Source organism: Ahaetulla prasina, chromosome 1 (assembly GCF_028640845.1).
Source record: "Ahaetulla prasina isolate Xishuangbanna chromosome 1, ASM2864084v1, whole genome shotgun sequence".
NCBI lineage: Eukaryota > Metazoa > Chordata > Lepidosauria > Squamata > Colubridae > Ahaetulla > Ahaetulla prasina.
In genome coordinates this window covers 48798652-48816799 of record NC_080539.1, presented here as the reverse complement: position 1 = coordinate 48816799, position 18148 = coordinate 48798652, and the positions used below count along the sequence as shown (strand labels likewise).

At 38.6% G+C, this 18148-nt stretch overlaps 1 protein-coding gene across 2 annotated transcripts in view; it reads right to left on the bottom strand.

Moving 5' to 3' along the window:
* Positions 1-18148, bottom strand: part of PTK7 (protein tyrosine kinase 7 (inactive)) — a 94981-nt gene that overhangs the window by 9287 nt on the left and 67546 nt on the right. For both annotated transcript variants that reach the window (XM_058165144.1, XM_058165143.1), the window contains exons 5-15: positions 17503-17653; positions 16953-17083; positions 16439-16708; positions 15961-16094; positions 12732-12867; positions 11949-12068; positions 11416-11565; positions 9268-9418; positions 5818-5945; positions 5186-5389; positions 2100-2255 (exon numbers count right to left, since the gene is read on the bottom strand). In XM_058165144.1, coding sequence (XP_058021127.1) covers positions 2100-2255; positions 5186-5389; positions 5818-5945; positions 9268-9418; positions 11416-11565; positions 11949-12068; positions 12732-12867; positions 15961-16094; positions 16439-16708; positions 16953-17083; positions 17503-17653 — 1731 coding nt within the window. The remainder of the gene's footprint in view (positions 1-2099; positions 2256-5185; positions 5390-5817; positions 5946-9267; positions 9419-11415; positions 11566-11948; positions 12069-12731; positions 12868-15960; positions 16095-16438; positions 16709-16952; positions 17084-17502; positions 17654-18148) is intronic.

Here is an 18148-nt window from a genome sequence, read left to right as displayed (position 1 = left end):
CCGACAGAATATGATGCAGATACCTACTTCCCCTGTCCCCCATTTATCCATAGTTTTTGATGACACAAAGATATTTGTGTTTCTAATGACAAAAATGGACGTAGAAGAACCTATTGGTTATACATGTGAAGCTTAGGAGAAGTGCAGCCTCTTAAATTGTTTTTGGTTTCTCTTGGCTATAGGAAGTGTGTCTGGTGATGTTACTCAGAGAAATAGAAATGTTGGTCAATCAGTCAGTCATCTGATTTCACTCACTGACCAGCAAATTAAAAGAAGTGACATTTAAATTGCTGAACATCAATGCAGCCTATGTAGCACAGAAACTGACTAGAATAAAATGAGCTATAAAATCATAATACCGGTAGTTCTCAATTGCTTCAATAACTGTTCGAAGTTAATGACAGCATTGAATGAATGGTGGCTACAACCAGTTCTCAGAGTTCTGGCCTATCATGCATACCCTCACACCCATCCTGATCCACACAGTGCCTCTCCTGCACCCTCCACTAGCCTCCCCAACCCACACAACACCACTCCTGTACCCTCTCTGATTCTGCACACACCTCCACCTATCCCCTTGTTCCTGGAATTTGCAACTTCCTCAGCTTCCTTACTGACTCATTGTTTTAGCATTTATGACTGCGGCATCTAAACAATGCTATTACATTTTATGGCCCTACTGTTTAGTGAGGGAAATTTTGTAAGTTGAGGACTACCACGCAGACAAAATTTTATGTTTAAGAATTTGGGGATAAAAATTAATAGTACGGTAATTTATATAAGGTAATTAAATGATTCTTTAGAAGAACAGAATAGCACAGACACTATAATATAGATTAATATTTAGTTAAAATGTAGTAATGTAATGTATAAGAAAGAATAAAACATAAGTAGTGATTACACTTTCAATTAAAGTTTGAGTCTAATTATAATGTCTATATTGTTAAAATGACTCTGCCATCTAATAACGAATACAAGGCAGAAATAAGAATTGATTGACAGTGAGGATATAATACATTGCTATAAAGTAGTGACTAAATGGACAGCTGTATTTGAAATGTTTCCAAATGGAAAATATATAGATGTTTGAAGAAAAATTATGGCAAAATATGAAACAGTATTTGGCTGCAATTACTGAAGTAGAATAAGACTGATTTGAATTTGAAGGAATCAATACTACCCAGAGTGCTTGGTAATGAGTGGGAATACTAAATGCTGAGAATTTGGGGTGAGGGGTGGGAAGGTATTTAAAGATCAACATTTATATGTTAAGCCTTATTTCAGCAAGAAATTTAAAAAAAATGCCACAAAACATGGCTGCCTACTGTTTGTTCTCCTTTAGTGTCCTGAATGTTTGAAACAACATCTTCAAATATTTGAGTAGTACCACCCATTATACATCTTTAATTTCCTTCTTAATTGCCTTCTCTTCCGTGATATATTTGACATAACTCCCAGTTCTTATGCTTAATTATAAACCAGAATGTAACCAGACCTAAATATGTACAACTTAAATTACTACAGATCACTTCTCTGTTTGGTATTTTTTGACTATCCTGTTTAGTTCCATGAAAATTTAGGGATTAAGCTCTGCTTAGATTAAGTAGTCAATACCTAACTGCTTACAAGGCAATGACATGTTCCAAAAGCTGCCTGAAGAATGCAAAATAAAAATTTGTGTTGTGGTATTAAGTAATCAGTAAAAAATCTCTGAAGTAACTAGAGATTTTTAATATAAACTGAAACTCTTCCAACAACGAGCGCAACAGAAGGCATTTCCCCTTTTGTCTCATATAGGAAAAATGTCCCTCCAAGATTATGTTCATGATATATCTATGCATAATTTAATGAAACAAGGCCAGGACAATTTATTTCATTTGCATATACAATTAAATAAATTGATAGAAGTATAGAACTGGGATAGACCCAAGTGTTTTACAGAACTGATGATGGAAAGAAAATTAGAGAGGAGTGAGAAAAAAGCCATAGAGATCTCATTTAAGATCACAGTACATTCTGGATTGCTGGGAACAGAAGAAGAGAGGTCAGAATGTGTATTGCAAGCAAATATGAAGTAGAATCACTGCTATACAGCATACCCAGAGGAGTGATTGTCTGCAGGCTAGACCGAGAAAAGTGAATTTTATCACTAGTACTGTGCCTCTTGTTGATTGCAGAGCTGCTGCCAATATTTGTCAGAGCCACCTCTTCTTGGATCTCAGCAGTAGTCTGTCCATTTTGCAGCAAAGTACCCCCTGAAAGAAAAGGTTTTTTTTAAAAAAAAAATGTTAAGCCAAAGTCTTCCGAGGATGTGTCATATGTTTGGAATTTAAAAGCTCCATGCTAATGATCCTCCTGAAACAAAGTATTGATTGTAAAATGTAGAGCATTAAATGCTAAGACAGATTTCAGAGAAACCTGATCTTTGTGGGTCCTAAAACATTCCTATAAATAATTATGCTAGAGGTTAGTGCTCTATTTTCCAGCATTGAAGCTTCCTTTTCATTTTTAATCTAACTTAAAGGTCAAATAGAACAGGAAGTCTAGCAGGGAGCAAGAAATGTGCCTCGGGGTAAGTACATTGATACCTATAGTCACCAGGTTGCCTACCATTCTGCTTCATTCTTTAATTTACCTTGACCACCAACTTGGATACCACCAGTATCCAAGTAACTGGTAACTGTCGGGTAACAAGCTGGGATTGTATTTATGTACCTATGTGGATAGTGCAATCGCTGTAAGTAAGTAAATTTCAAATGGTTGCTTAAAAATGGTCGCAAGTTAAAGACTACTTCTAAATCTGGTTTGGGTAATACAGCTACTTTTCAGGATTTGACTTAAAGTATAATAAAAAATAAATAAATTGCAACAAACCTAGGAGAAAATTATTCTTATATTAAAAATCCTTTGAATAATTTTGTAGCAAGTAGATAATGTATTTATTTGCAAAATTATGATTCTTAACATCAGTTAACTCTGGTCACTAGGGGGCCATCTAAACATGTGATTTAAGACGCCCATTAAATGCGTTCTTAAACTCTAATTAGTCTCCAATGCTAGTGTTTATACCACTTGTTTTACCTGCTGGAGACCTCTTGTGGATACTTCATAAATTTTCAGTAGTCAGAATTTTGTCACAATTTCTAATAGCAGAGGTGGTAGGTAGGTAGTTACTATGGTTACCAGTGATAAACTAAGAATATTCTGGACAGCCCTTAGAATTTCAGAGGGCCAATGACTCAAATTAGCCTTTTACAAGAAAGATTGCAGGAACATCTCTAAAATATATTAAAGGCTGGTGGAATGATTTAAAAAACCCAGCTAATCTTCTATCTACATAGCAATTATTTTATTTATCCTGCCTTTATTATTTTAATAAATAACTCAAAGTGGCAAACATAGCACTCCCACATTCCCCTATTTTCCCCACAATTCCTCTCCCCATTGGGTGGGGGGAGATAAGGTGACTGGTCCAAGGTCACCCAGCCAGCTTTCATGGCTAAGACGGGACTAGAACTCACGTTTTCCTGTCTAGCCTGGTGCTTTAATTACTTTCCAATCTGAAGGATAATTTAAGGGGACTCTTCCCCCATCAATATTATGTACTTTAACTTATGCCCAGCCCTGCAAATAAAACAATTTAAAGCAGGGGTGAAATTCAGCTGGATCTATCCAGCTGAGGGGGAACCGGTAGCGGCGGCTGCGGGAGGCTCTACGCACTTGCGTGGAAGTCATGATATCACTTTTTTGCTATGACTTTAAGCCTCTGCACATGCGCAGAAGGCTTTGCATATGCATGGTGCGTGAACCGGTAGGGAAGGTAAGTGAATTTCACCCCTGATTTAAAGCTATTTTAAATTTACTTAGTGTCCCCTGAGAACAATTTACAAAAGCAGTCTCTGGAAACCAGTTACTTTCAAAATTAAACATGGGGAAAACTGTGGCTGATGCATCTACTACCAATTAGCAGCTATATAAACTCATCCAAACTCTTCTTCATCTGGATATTAAACTGCTCTGGAAAATCATATAAAGTATCACCGGGATGAACTGAGAATTGCATGTGTTTAGGATGGGTGAAATGCTCCCGGTTCGGACTGGATCTCCCGATCCGGTAGCGATGGCAGCAGGTGGTTCAGAGAACTGGTAGCAAAAATCCCTGCCTCTCCTTTCCCACCTCCCTGCATGCCCAGCTGAACCGTGCGATCATCAGAAGCTTTTTTTTTTACTTTTAAAAGCATTTTTTCTTTGGCCGAAAAAATGCTTTTAAAAATGAAAAAAAGCCTCTGATGATCGCGTGGCTCAGCTGGGATCGTCAGAACCCTTTCAAAGCATTTTTTTTACAAGCTCTTCGGTGGAAGAGGCTGTAAAAAAATGCTTTGAAAGGGTTCTGGCAATCAGGCAACTCACCTGGGATCATCAGAATCCTTTCAAAGCATTTTTTCTACAAGGTGTTCAGCTGAAGAGGTTGTAGAAAAAATGCTTTTAAAAGTTAAAAAAAAAAGTTGGCCACGCCCACCCAGTCACATTACCCCCACCACCACCAAGCCACGCCCACAGAGCCGGTAGTAAAAAAAATTACATTTCACCCCGGTTTAGGATATTCGTTATCCACTTCCGTCAGTTTCCATTTAACTTCTGTTTTGAATCTCCAAGATTCTTTTAAAGACCTCTAATATTTTCGCTGACTGTGCAATACCTTAGTTTAACCTACAGCAGGGGTCAGCAACCTACGGCTCTGGAGCCGCATGTGGCTCTTTCATCCCACTGCTGCGGCTCCCTGTCGCTGGTCAACTCCACAATTGATAGGGCTTTTGGTTAGGGCAGGTAGAGGAAAAAGGATGCTGCACTAGGAAGAGATTCTATGGTGGGGGAACTGGATTTCTGGTCAGCAGAGGAAAAGGAAGCTGCACTAGGAGGAGAGACTATAATGGGGGAACTGGGAACCGGTCAGCTCCAGAATTGAATGTGGGGCTTCTGGTTAGGACCTTTGTGGCTCCTTGAGTGTTTAAGGTTGCTGACCCCTGACCTACAGAATTGCATTCCTTGATCTATTTGAGTTGTTATCTTCATAATAATAAACACCCACACCAAATAATTAATTCATCTTTTATCCCTGAAACCTTAGCTGAATGAAAAACCTCTTCCATTCTGTTCAAGGCACGAAAAAGATCCTGTAACTTACCATTCAGACATTCCATCTCTGGTTCTTCACTTTCCGGCTGCTTCTTCAATCTCTTTGCTTTCCTCCTCTTCTTGCAGTAGAACATGAGGCCCAACACAATTATTATATATGCTACTGCAGCACCAACAGATAGTCCTATGGTCTGAATCATTTTATAGGGGGTGTGACTGTTGGGCATATTCTCTGTGTTGGTAAGTGGTAAATCTGGAAATAAGATGCCAACCTTACATGAGAAGTGCCATTAAATTATTAAAATATCTACGCTGATTAAGTATATAACACCACACAATCAGACATGTTTTTGTCTTATAATGCATAAAAATTGCTGGGCAAATGCTTCTCCTTCAAATCTCTGAGCTACAAAGAATAAAATGTGGAAACTTATCTTTGAATAAGTAGGAAAAGTGTTAGATGTAATTAAATTCCAGCTTGTCTAGTATAATAATCTGGCCTCCTTCCACAATTGATAATAGTACTATGCTAAACCCACAATATGTAGGTACAGAAATTGCGACTCCTTTGTAGAAGAGCTGAGAAACTTTACTTGGGAGATGCTGAATTTATGACAGAAGAATCACCTTCTTGCATTCTAAATGTTATAGCCCGATCATCATCAAACCTATCATCCTTACCAACAACGTGGAGAAAGGCCTCGTGGTGCTTGATGTTGCAACTGTTGCCGGCAATGCAGGTATACTTGCCAGAATCCGCAGTGGTGACATCATATATTATTAGAGAGCCATTGGTCATAATTTGGATCCTGCAAAAAATGTAAAAGCAAGCAGAGGGTTGGGAAAGTTCATGCAATTAAACTATTGCCTTGCTTGCCAGTAACTTTAGTTGATCTGTGTCAGGCAAGCCCATTTTTTCCAGATATGCCATCCTACCAGCAATCATTTGTTTTAAACTAAAATGCAGCAGCCAATTATGTTTTCTGATAAATGATAATTTTTCCAAAAATTACTTAAAAGAAGAATGCAATGGTAACCAATAGCATAACTGCAGTAGTTTCTTGTGTTTCAGAGTAAAAAGAAAAAAAAATCCAGTAAACCTTCTCGGCTTTTCCTATCAAGACTTCCAAAGGATATGATCACTATATGACATTCACAGGATACAAGTAGTCCTCATCTTACAACAGTTCATTTAGTGACCATTTGAAGTTTACAATGGCAATGAAAAAACTGAAATGACCATTGTTCACACTTATGGCCATTGCAGCATTTCCACAGTCCCATGATCAAAATCCAGACACTTGGCGACTGGCTCATATTTATGATGGTTGCAGTGTCCTGGGTCATCTTTTGCGATCTTCTGACAAGCAAAGTCAATGGAAAAATTCACTTAATAACTGTGTTACTAATTTAACTGTGGCAAGAAAGGTTATAAAATGGGGCAAATCTCACTTCACAACTGTCTCACTTAGGAAACAGAAATTTTGGGCTCAAGTATGGTTGTAAGTCAAGAACTACCTTCAATGAAAGTCCCGATTTTTTAAAAGAAGCCTCATCAGCTTGAAAGCAAAATTGTTTCTACATTTCTAATTCTTCTCTCTCTACATGTAACTTAAATTCTTGAGTTTAACTCCAGCTCTGTGTTCAAACAATGGATCTAATCTATTCTATAAATTCCGATCTCCAAATTTTCACACAAATGTGATTCATTTTTCACAATGGTTACCATTTAAATGTTATGCGCTCTTTAAAGTTTCAAGTCGAAAACTGCAACCACCAGAGATTTTTTTGGAGCAACAGAGGTTGAACTTTAGGGTTGAAAAGCATTAAGACATGTGAGGTACATGTTTGTTTGTTTTTCTGTGTCAACACATCCATGATGCAGCACTTTGAGGCATTTTCAAGAAGCATCTGCCTAATGTTTGATCAATTGTAAATGCTGGTTATGGCTTCATACACAAGACAACAATGAGGCAGAGCAATTAATTGTTCATCTATTGTGTGAGTTTCTGGGGAGAGTTGTGCCACAAGCTAGAGAGAGAACTTTTTTTCACTAAATGTGAGGTGGAGAAGGAACTGCAAGCAGGAGATGTGAAAGGCCTGAAGGTGATTAAAACAGAGGAAAGAGCCTCCTTAAAAGTACAACAATTCAAGAGCAAAATCTACATAATAAAGATAGGAAAAGGAGAGAGAGAATGAATAGACAAAAATACTCTGGCAATGATGATGTGGTTTTCTAGGGTGTTCTTATAGTTGCTGCTTAACTTCTCTCCCTGAAATATATTCTCTTTTGCTCTCTTTATGAGGTCTTATTTATAGAACTTGCATTTCATACTGGCTGCTGCAATTGCATGAATTTCAAGGATATTACAGGTCGCTATACAAATGTTTATGCATGTATTTCTGCCACTTGCATCTATTCCATTAATTCAATATATTTGTGTATTGTTTACATCACTCATTCTAGTTTTCTACTGAACAATGTGGTTTCTCCAGCCACTGTCTACATTTTTTTCAAGTAAAAATATCTAAAGAACAATGTGAAAGCTGGATTTTTTAGATGCTAAACTATGTAGCTGTATTGTGGGTTCAGGTAGTCCACAGGTTAAGAACCTGTCCGGTTTAAGAAAAACCCTAGACATGAACGGGATGCCTATTGCAAAACAAAATATGGTGGATGGCATTCTCCTTCCTCAAGCTGACAAAGTGCTGAAGCTGTGTACCACTTTCAGGAACTGCTGCAAACGGATGAACACAGGTTACATATTAAAAATGCATGGTTCAGCAGTTCCTAAAAGCATTGGACAGCTTTTAGGAACTGAAGGAGCACACCACCTGCCATTTTTAATAACAGGCATCATATTTGTAATTCCAACCCAACTACAAATCTGGATTAAAGACAGTTAGAGAATGGAACTTGTTTTTAACCTGGGGACTGCTGTATCAACAGACACATACATACATACATACGTAACACATAATGGATAACATATGTATCTGTACAGCGCTGTAATCTTACTGTTGTGCCTCGCCCGCCCTCCTCTCCGCATCCGGGCCCCTCCCATCTCCTGCTATCTGAGCCAGAGAGTGATAGTGAAGAAGAATGGCCTGGCATGCCTCCAGCCCCCAGCCCTGGCACCATGCCCGGACAGACTGAGCAAACAAACCTCCCTCCTATAGCATGTGAGCATGAAGCCAGCCACGAGCTAGAATTGCCGGCAGCTGAGCAGGAAGACAAAAAGTGGACAGATCCCCGCTTCTGGAGAATGGAGAGGCGACGTCAGCAAAAGGAAGTGAGGGGCAGGCCTGGATAAGTGCTGAGTCATGGAGCCACACCCCATGGCCTATATAAAGGATCTGCTTTTTGGCATTCCTTGAGTCAGGCAAAGTCTCATCTGGTTGCTGAAGTCACACCTTGGATTCCTGCCTGCCCTGAGAACTCTGACAGGAATTTGGCAAAGCTGCAGAGGCTTCATGGCCACGCTTGATACAGACTTCCCAGACCCGACCGTCAGAGGAGGAGTGGGACACGACACTTACTTTTCAAAACTTTACAATAACCCCCATATAAAATTCACATATTCCAGGTCACCCCTCCTATTTTTCCTAAAATTATGGCTTTTCTAGTCCTATTGGCTGACAATGGTCACCTCTGATGGTCATCCACGATACTGACTGAGATACCGTGAGATCCTAATAATAGGAATCCTCCTTTTCCTCATACATTCTACTCTGCAGTATGTATACACATTTACTCCATATTTCCAGACAGAAATAATATGCAAAGGAAATAAAAAAAAGGGGCTACAGATTTAAGTTTGAAAATAAATTTGTATTTGAAACTGCTTAAGTTGCAGCCTGTGCTTGTTGTAGGCCTCTCCAACTCTTTGCAAGTATATTCTGAAAACATGTGTTTGAAATAAAAGTATGAAGCTTCTCCTGAACAAAAGCAAATTTAGAACCATGAAAACTGAGCCTGGGTCCAAAAATAACTTTATAGTTTCCAAGCTCTTTATAGTTTCCTGAATTAAGGCATAATACATACACACTCATTTTCTCAGACAGTTATTCATTCATTTAACATTTTAAGTAAGCTAATCAGCCAAAGGGGGGCGGGGGGAAGAGCCATACCTGGGTGAAAATTCATCATGATCCAGAATCTTATCCTTTCCTTTCCACTGGATTTGTGGCAATGGATCACCCTCAGCTTGACACTGAAACATGGCTGTGTGTCCTGGATATACGGTTGTGTCATCTGGCCTCAGTTTAAAGCTTATAAACACTAAAAGGAGAAAAGGAACCCATTTATACATCACTGGACTCTGGTGTTTCTTGGTACCATTGAGGAGAGACCAGCTGTCTCTGAAGAACACCTTCCTCAAACATCAAGCTAGCAGAGACTGTTACACTCACCATATAATCAGATAGTGGCAGTTATGATGAGCAGGAGAGAAAGCCATTTCCCCCCATTTTATCATCAAGGCTCACAAAGATGCTCTTCATCCCAGACATTCCCCATCTATTTTATTACCTGAGATGCCTTAACATCGAAGTCTTCTCTTAACATTTAGAAATAGGAACGTTTCATTTACAGATTGAGCATATACTACATGTGTGCATTATGGTACAGGTAGTCCTCAATTTACGATCACAGTTGAGCCCAAAATTTGTGTTACTAAGCGAGACAGTTAAGTAACTTTTGCCCCATTTTACGACCTTTCTTGTCACAGTTGTTAAGTGAATCACTGCAGTTATTAAATTAGTAACATGGCTAAGTCAATCTGGCCTCCCCATTGACTTTGCTTGTCAGAAGGTCGCAATAGGTGATTATGTGACTCCTGGACACTGAACCATCATAAATATGACGCAGTTTGCCAAGCATCTGAATTTTGATTCTGTGATCATGAGGATGCTGCAATGGTCATGTATGAAAAACATCATAAGTCACCTTATTCAGTGCCATTGTAACTTTGAATGGTCGCTAAGCAAATGGTTGTAAGTGGAGGACTACCTGTAATATGAAAAGAAATATATCTTTTCACTTTTAATATATATATTTATTTTATTATATAAACTACAAAGAAAAGAAAATAGGAGATTAAAGGGGGGAAAGGGAACGGAGAAAAGGGGGTGTGATATACAAGGGAGATGAGAAAAAGAAAGAAAAGGGGGCATTGAGTTCCAACTCTTCCTACCACAGTTCAAGATAAACACACTCCAACCTCAACTTTTTACTTTTACACATTAACCAGCCATTTCTAGAATGCCAAATCTTTCTAATCAACAAAACCAAGATCAGAGTTTCATTATTTTTCTTCACAAGCACAAATTCCAGAAGCAGTATCCAAATAAGAACATGTTATCCTCTTTAAATAAAGTAATCAATTTAACCATTCCTGCTTTATCTTCCTTGCTATGGAAATAATGTGTATTTCTTTTTGTACCTAGTAATCTTTGTGAACTGTAACCATTTTTATTTACAAAATTTATTGTATTCTTTCAAATGCTTTGGACTTACTGGGGAGAAAAGAAGGAAGAAACACCCACCCCTTTTTTTTCTCTTTCTGGTAGCAAAAATAATTGCTACCAACCTGCCTTCCATTGAGGACCTGTATACTGCACCAGTCAAAAAGAGGGCTGTGAAAATATTTACAGATCCCTCACATCCTGGACATAAACTCTTTCAACTCCTACCCTCGAAACGACACTACAGAGCACTGCACACCAGAACAACTAGACACAAGAACAGTTTCTTCCCGAACGCCATCACTCTGCTATTCCCTCAACACTGTCAAACTATTTACTAGATCTGCACTACAATTAATCTTCTCATCATTCCCATCACCCATCTCCTTCCACTTATGATTATATGACTGTAACTTTGTTGCTTGTATTCTTATGATTTATATTGATATTGTTTCCTGATTGCTTATTTGTACCCTATGACTATCATTAAGTGTCGTACTTAGAATTCTTGATTAACGTATCTTTTATTTTACGTACACTGAGAGCATATGCACCAAGATAAATTCCTTGTGTGTCCAATCACACTTGGCCAATAAAAAATTCTATTCTATTCTATTCTATTCTATTCTATTCTATTCTATTCTATTCTATTCTATTCTATTCTATTCTATTCTATTCACCCTTCTTTCCAATTAGGTTCTAGCACAGAAATAAACGGACTGAAGACCCACGGAGATTTGTAGAGAATTATACATGTTACTCATATTGCTAATCATGCTAGCAATACATGGAGTTCTGTCACCCAATGTTTACCTGCCACAGTAAGTTGAATTGTTGCTCTGATCTCTCCTTGTGGACCATTGGAAGCAATACATGTATAGTTTCCAGCATCACTTCGTGTCACTTTATGAAAGTGCAGGTTTCCAGAATTGTTACTGACCCAGGCTGGCAGATTTCTCCCATCTGGCGAGCAGCAAAAAAATAAATAAATTCAAAACTGGATCATAAGTAGCAGAATGCACTAAATAGGAAGTAAGGACTTGAACAGATTCATTGTACTTAATCCAGTGTCACCCAGTTTGGATTACAACTCCCCCAATTCCCAGTCAGCAGAATACCAGGTTGCAGAAAGCTATTACTGGGGAATTTTAGTTCATAGAATAGATGTGGGAAGTATTTTATTTCAAAACTACGTTAATAAAAGATAAAATACAAATCTAAAAGGCAATTTAATTGGATTTCTTTCCAAAGCAGAAGTTAAAGCGTCTTGTAATTAAATCTATTGCAAAAAGCAAAAATTGTGTAACTTGCAGCCCCACCCATAACCTTCAATGTTTAGATTGTACCGGTTTTAATCCAATGGATTGCAGGTTTTTCTCGCCCTGTAGCTGAGCAGGAAATAGTGACTTCTTTATCAAATTCAACACACTGCAGGGGTTGAGGAGGAGGAGTAAACTTCAGCTTTTCTGAAATGAAATTGCATTTGTCAGAGGCTTAAAGAGACAAGTAAAGCATCTAAAGCAACGGTCTCCAACCTTGGCAACTTTAAGCCTGGAGGACTTCAACTCCCAGAATTCTGGGAGTTGAAGTCCTCCAGGCTTAAAGTTGCCAAGGTTGGAGACCCCTGGTCTAAGGAATACATTCCTAAATTTTCTGCAAGAAAGCTTTCTTTCCATGGATTGCAGAGATGTGAGTATGGCCAAGAGAAGTTTCAAGGTCTATAAAGACTCTCAGTTTCAAGGCAGCATCCGGAATATAAGAGCTATGCTCCAGGTACCTTCTTTTAAATCTTGCCATCTTATTGGATTTTGAAAGTGTACCTTTTCTGTGGTTGTCCTTGTTCTTTGGAACAATCTCCTCCCCCCCTCTTTGAAATATATGACAGGCTCCAACTCTGATTGTCTTTAGGAAAGTCGTGAAGAGCTGGATTTTCCCCCAACCATAAGGGCCAGTTGAGAAGGCTTCCCTTTTGGCTGCTTTGTTATGGTGCTTGGTTCTCTTTGGATAATTTGTATTTTACACATGTATTGCATATGTTTCCATGTTATATGATTTGGGGTTAAACTAACAAAATACAGATATACATAATCTCACATGCAATAAGCGAAGGCCTTATTGTTAGCACGTACCCAGAACATGTACACGGACTTGTTCTTCAATACTTCCTGCTGGAGTGCTGCTTACACACTTGAATATTGTTCCATCGTACACTTCCACACTGTTAATACGCAGTGTCCCATTCTCAGCAATTTCAAAGCGGGAATCCTGCCCAGCATGAAAATTGTGAAGATATAAAGCATGACTACATTGAGCTTCTACATAAAAAAACAACACCATTACAAAGTGCTTTTGTGCATGATATACACTCAAATTGTTCCTAGTGGATAGGAGACTATAGCTGTTGATTTAAAACAGCTTTCACACATCTCACAAAAAAGAACGCAAAATTTAAATACACTTTTTTTTTGGCAGTATAAGACACACCTTTCCTCCCCAAAAAAGAGGGTAAAAATCTGGGGGCATCTTATACTCCGAATGTAGCCCCACCCAGCTTCTCAAACGGAGGTTTCTGAGGCTGAAAGAAGCTTCAGAAAAGAAGCCCCCAAACAGAGCTTCAGAAAAAAAGCCCCCTAATAGAGCTTCAGAAAAGAAGCTCCCAAGCAGAGCTTCAGAGGCGTTTTTGGAGGCTTTCAGAGGCAGAAAAAGTTTTTTTCTGAAACTGTTTCAGAGGGAGAAAAAAAGCAAAAAAAAAAAAAAAAAAACAAGGCACAAAGCTCACAACCAAGGAACCTGTTGCTAAAATTCATCTCTTGGAACAGCTGATTGGGGGTATTCCGGGAAACCAATCCACCTGCCAATCAGCTTTTTTCTTATTTTTTCCCCAAAAACTAAGGTGCGTCTTACATTCCAGTGCGTCTTATACTCTGAAAAATATGGTAATTAAAATATTATTACTCCCACTCTCAAATACCAAATTCTTATATTAGCAAGGTGAAACATAGAAAACTTGAAATACTGCTTTATAGATAAATTGGTATTAATCCAGTCTACAGCCTTTTGACTTCAAACGGAATACTAAAAGGTGCCTTCGTTAAGTGTTTGGTTCCTACCCAGCACAGTTTCCCCTCTGCAATTACGTTCTAGTCAGTTCTTGTCTGCAAGAATAAGACTCCATTTTCAGATGCATCTCATACACAGAAGAAGAAAAGAACTAAAATGGAGACTTCCAATGATTGCTTTTTAAGCACTGTGTCAGCTGCTTAAGTTCCTCTCCCTTTTGTTACAGTTTAATTGCATAATGGGATTAAGCCAGTGGAATCTGATCTATAAAACCACAGGACATATTCCACTATTCACTGCAAGACCACACACTTGTTTAAATGAATATGCATGTATGTGAGAGAGAACAGAAACTGAACGGGGCAATACCACTAGTGAATTATTTTTGGTCGGTTAGAAAGAAATATGTGTATGGGCGGGCTTCCTTGTGGGTACACATATACCCCTTCCGAAACAACATATTTGATACACATGAATGTATCATAAGCTAAATACAGTCCTAGATATATCCACACATGCTCCGATAGGTTTCATGTCTATCAGTTGTATTTGCCCAGAATTCTCTATTGATTTTACCTGAGCAAGGAAAAACAGAAGAGGCGCAACTCTCATTATTTATTCTCCATCAACTTCACCAACAGAAGGACTTATTGTCTTGTGAAAGTACCAGCCAACCAGGATGACAGTCTCTTTGGATTGGAACATGCTCCAAGGAACAGCTATAGCTAGACAGGCATATTCAGAGAAGCCTTGTCTACTATAATAACTCTCTTTCAAATCATTTCCTTGAAGCAAAGCTCGGACTACACACCTTCCCTGGGCATTTTGAGAAATTGATTGTTCAGTTGAGGAAGATCAGGAGGAGGCACATTCACATAGGTCCATGTGAAAGTTAATAGAAAGCTAGATTTAGCAATAATGTTTAGCTTTATATCTCGCCCCATTCACAGTGCTTTATAGTACTCTCTGGGCAGTTTACAATGTCAGCATATTGCCCCCCAAAACCTGGGTCCCCATTTTATCAACATCAAAACAATGGAAGGTTGAGTCAACCGTGAACCCATCAAGATCAAACTCTAGGCCAGTGATGGTTAACCTTTTCGGCACCGAGTGCCGAAATTGGAGGGTGTGCATGCGCCAGAGTGCCAGAACCTGGAAGAGAGCAGATGGCTGGTGTGCATGCACATGGCGGAATCCGGAAGAGCAGCTGGCGATGGTGCACATGCTCACAGAAAGGGCTCAGCATGCCACCTCTGGCACGCGTGCCATAGGTTCGCCATCAGGGCTCTAGGCTGTGGCAGAGTTAGCCTGCAATACTGCATTGTAACCACTGCGTCACCAGGGTTCCTTACGATTTAGAGAAAAGCATAGCGCAATGGCCTCTGGTGGCTCTACAGACTAATGCAGTCTGTTATTAACACAGCTGCTTGCAATTACTGCAAGTTCAAGTTGTCTGTGGGGGCTCCTACCCTATGGAACGAACTTCCCCCTGGACTTTGTCAGCTATCCGACCTTCGGACCTTTCGCTGCGAACTTAAAACCTATTTATTTCATCTAGCTGGACTGGCTTGATTTTAAAATTTTAATTTGCTTTTATGGGTTTTAAATTTTTGTAAATTTTATAGGGTGTTATTGTATTTTAAATTTTGGCCAATTGAATAAGTTTTTTAAGGGGTTATTCTTAGTATTGTATGTGCTGTTCTTTTTGTATTTTATTTTGGCTGTGCACCGCCTGAGTCCTTCGGGAGAAGGGCAGTATACAAATTAAATAATAATAATAATAATAATAATAATAATAATAATAATAATTATTATTATTATTATTATTATTATTATTATTATTATTATTATTATTATTATTATTATTATTATTATTATTATTATTATTATTAGTCCCATCAGGCCCAAGGTTGACTCAGCCTTCCATCCTTTATAAGGTAGGTAAAATGAGGACCCAGATTGTTGGGGGCAATAAGTTGACTTTGTATATAATATACAAATGGATGAAGACTATTGCTTGACATAGTGTAAGCCGCCCTGAGTCTTCGGAGAAGGGCGGAATATAAATTCAAATAAAAAAAATGTCAAAATACAGAAAAACAAAGTTAAATCAAGAGAATTTAAAGTACAATATAGAAAGAAAAATCATACTCTCAATATAATGGAAGCATCTATGAGAACTGTGTTAGAGAAAACCTGAGGTGCCTTAAAAGTATAACAAAAAGGAGTAAAGATTAAGCAGAAAAATGACTAGACAACTTGTTCCACCAGACAGTAAAAGATCCTTTGATAATTTACCTCTGAAATAGGATTGCCATTACGAAACCAGTTGACAGTGGGCTTTAGAGAGGCTTTACTGAGACAATGAAGGTATCCTGGTTTACTCTCCTCTAGCTGACTGTCCTTGGGCTTTTCCATCCATTCTGGCTTTGCTGGGAAGAGATAGAAGAAAAAGGAAGATTACTAATCAGAATTGACTTAATAGTAGAAATTCTGGTATGCATTATATGCCATCCTATAGGGCCTTCTGAAGAGACCCTTTCATTTGTTTCTTGAAAAAAATCCTAAGCCAAATTGACAGAATGATAAAGACCAAAATTCTAAATTACAGCACCAGGTTCATTTAGCCTTGAGAACCTAGCCATGTTACTCCTGATAGCCAAGTTCTCTTCAAAAGTTTTAAGTGAATTTTTCTTCTCTTTAACTACCATCCCAGCTCAAAGAATATTGAAAATTCACTGCACTTTTTGTTCTCTCAAAATAGAACAAAGCTTACTTGCTACTGTAATGGAAAGATCTTGTTTTTTTTCTCCAGCCTTGTTCACCGCATGGCAAGTATATATTCCGGTATCCTTTTCTACAATAGTGGTGAAGACAAGGTCCCCTGCTTCTTGGTGAACTCTCCCAGTAGTGGGGATACGAACATTGTTTCTCTCCCACCAAATATGGGGTTCAGGGATCCCACGAGGAGCCACACAGGTTACACGTTGCTCTTTATTGGCTATGACAATTTTGGGGTCAAATACTTGAGAAAAATCTTCAATTTCTATGAAAAAACAGAATATACATTTTAGAATCCAGCAACATTGATACGTGATTTGAGCTAAATGTGTTAGGATAACCCTTAATTACATATCTGAATATGACAGTATCCAACAATTTATCATTTTTACGATACCCACATTTCTAAGTAGCTAGCTCTTTCCACCTTGAAAGTATGGCAAAACGAAGAACCTTCAGCCCCAAACTTACCAAATTCCACAGAATCTCTGTGAGATACAAGTCCATACCTGCTAGTTGTAGGGTTGCCTCCAGGACTACAGGTTTTCCTTTCTGTCCACGGCCAACACATTTATAGACTCCAACACTGCGTGGTTTCACCTGAGTTACTAGTAAAGAGCCATTGGAAAATATGATGGTCCTTTGAAAAAACAGGGAGAAAAATATTGAACTGATACAACAAAAAGATAGTTACAGCAACGATGGATGCCTCCATAAAGCAGCACCATTCACTATTCTGACAACCTTCGCCACAATATTTACTGCTGCAGACAACCAACTGGTGATAAAGTGATAAATAGGCAATGCTGAGTAATTTTTAAGAACTGGAAACCATTCTGGCCACCAGCAGATTCATCTTTCTGCCAAATATAATGTGATTGAAAGCTCTATTGTTGAGCGAATCCCGAAAGCCTTGCCCATTGTAACAAAAAAGCAGCCTGAGAGATCATTGATCAGTACCAAACAATAATAATAGCAATTCATTTTTATTTCAAGAAAATATACCTGCCATGTCATTTTCTATCCTCACAGTCTTTTATTTTTAAATGAGCTCCTTACCTGCTCCGATTTTGAATTGGGGAGTCATCCTCAAATAGCCATTCTTGGGTGGGCGGTGGCACAGCCTGGAACTTGCAATGGAACATAGCCTCCTCGTTTTTATTGACAATTTGGTTCTCAGGAACTATCACTGGGTGGGGAAAACTTTCATCTTTGACAGGAAAAAAGGAATAGAATAAATCAATTCATCATCTGGATTCTTTCAAACATTTTTCCTTCCACTGGAAAGAAAACCAAATTTACATGCCTGCTTTGCCATGTTCCCCTCCCACCCCAGAGCCAGCAAAAAACCAAGTCGCTGTTAATTTTCTTGCCCCCCATAGCAGCCCTTACCATGCAACAGGAACAGATTTGTGCTATGCCACTGTCCATGCAGCTTTCATACACAATAAGGCTTCCCTGAGAGTTGTAGCTATTGGAAAGGGAATTCCCAACCACAGAGGCGACACAGCTGGGTTCTTTCAATTGCGGTTTTAACTACATTATTAATCCAGAAAGAAACTGGTCAGTTTCATGGTATCCAGCTTTCTAAATCAGCCAGCTGACCAACACATTTAAAAAATTGGGCTGTTCAAGTTGGAATTCCAGACTTTCTTGTAGTTAAAAAAGGGCTGAGGAGTGATAGAAGAGAGACTAAACTGAAGGA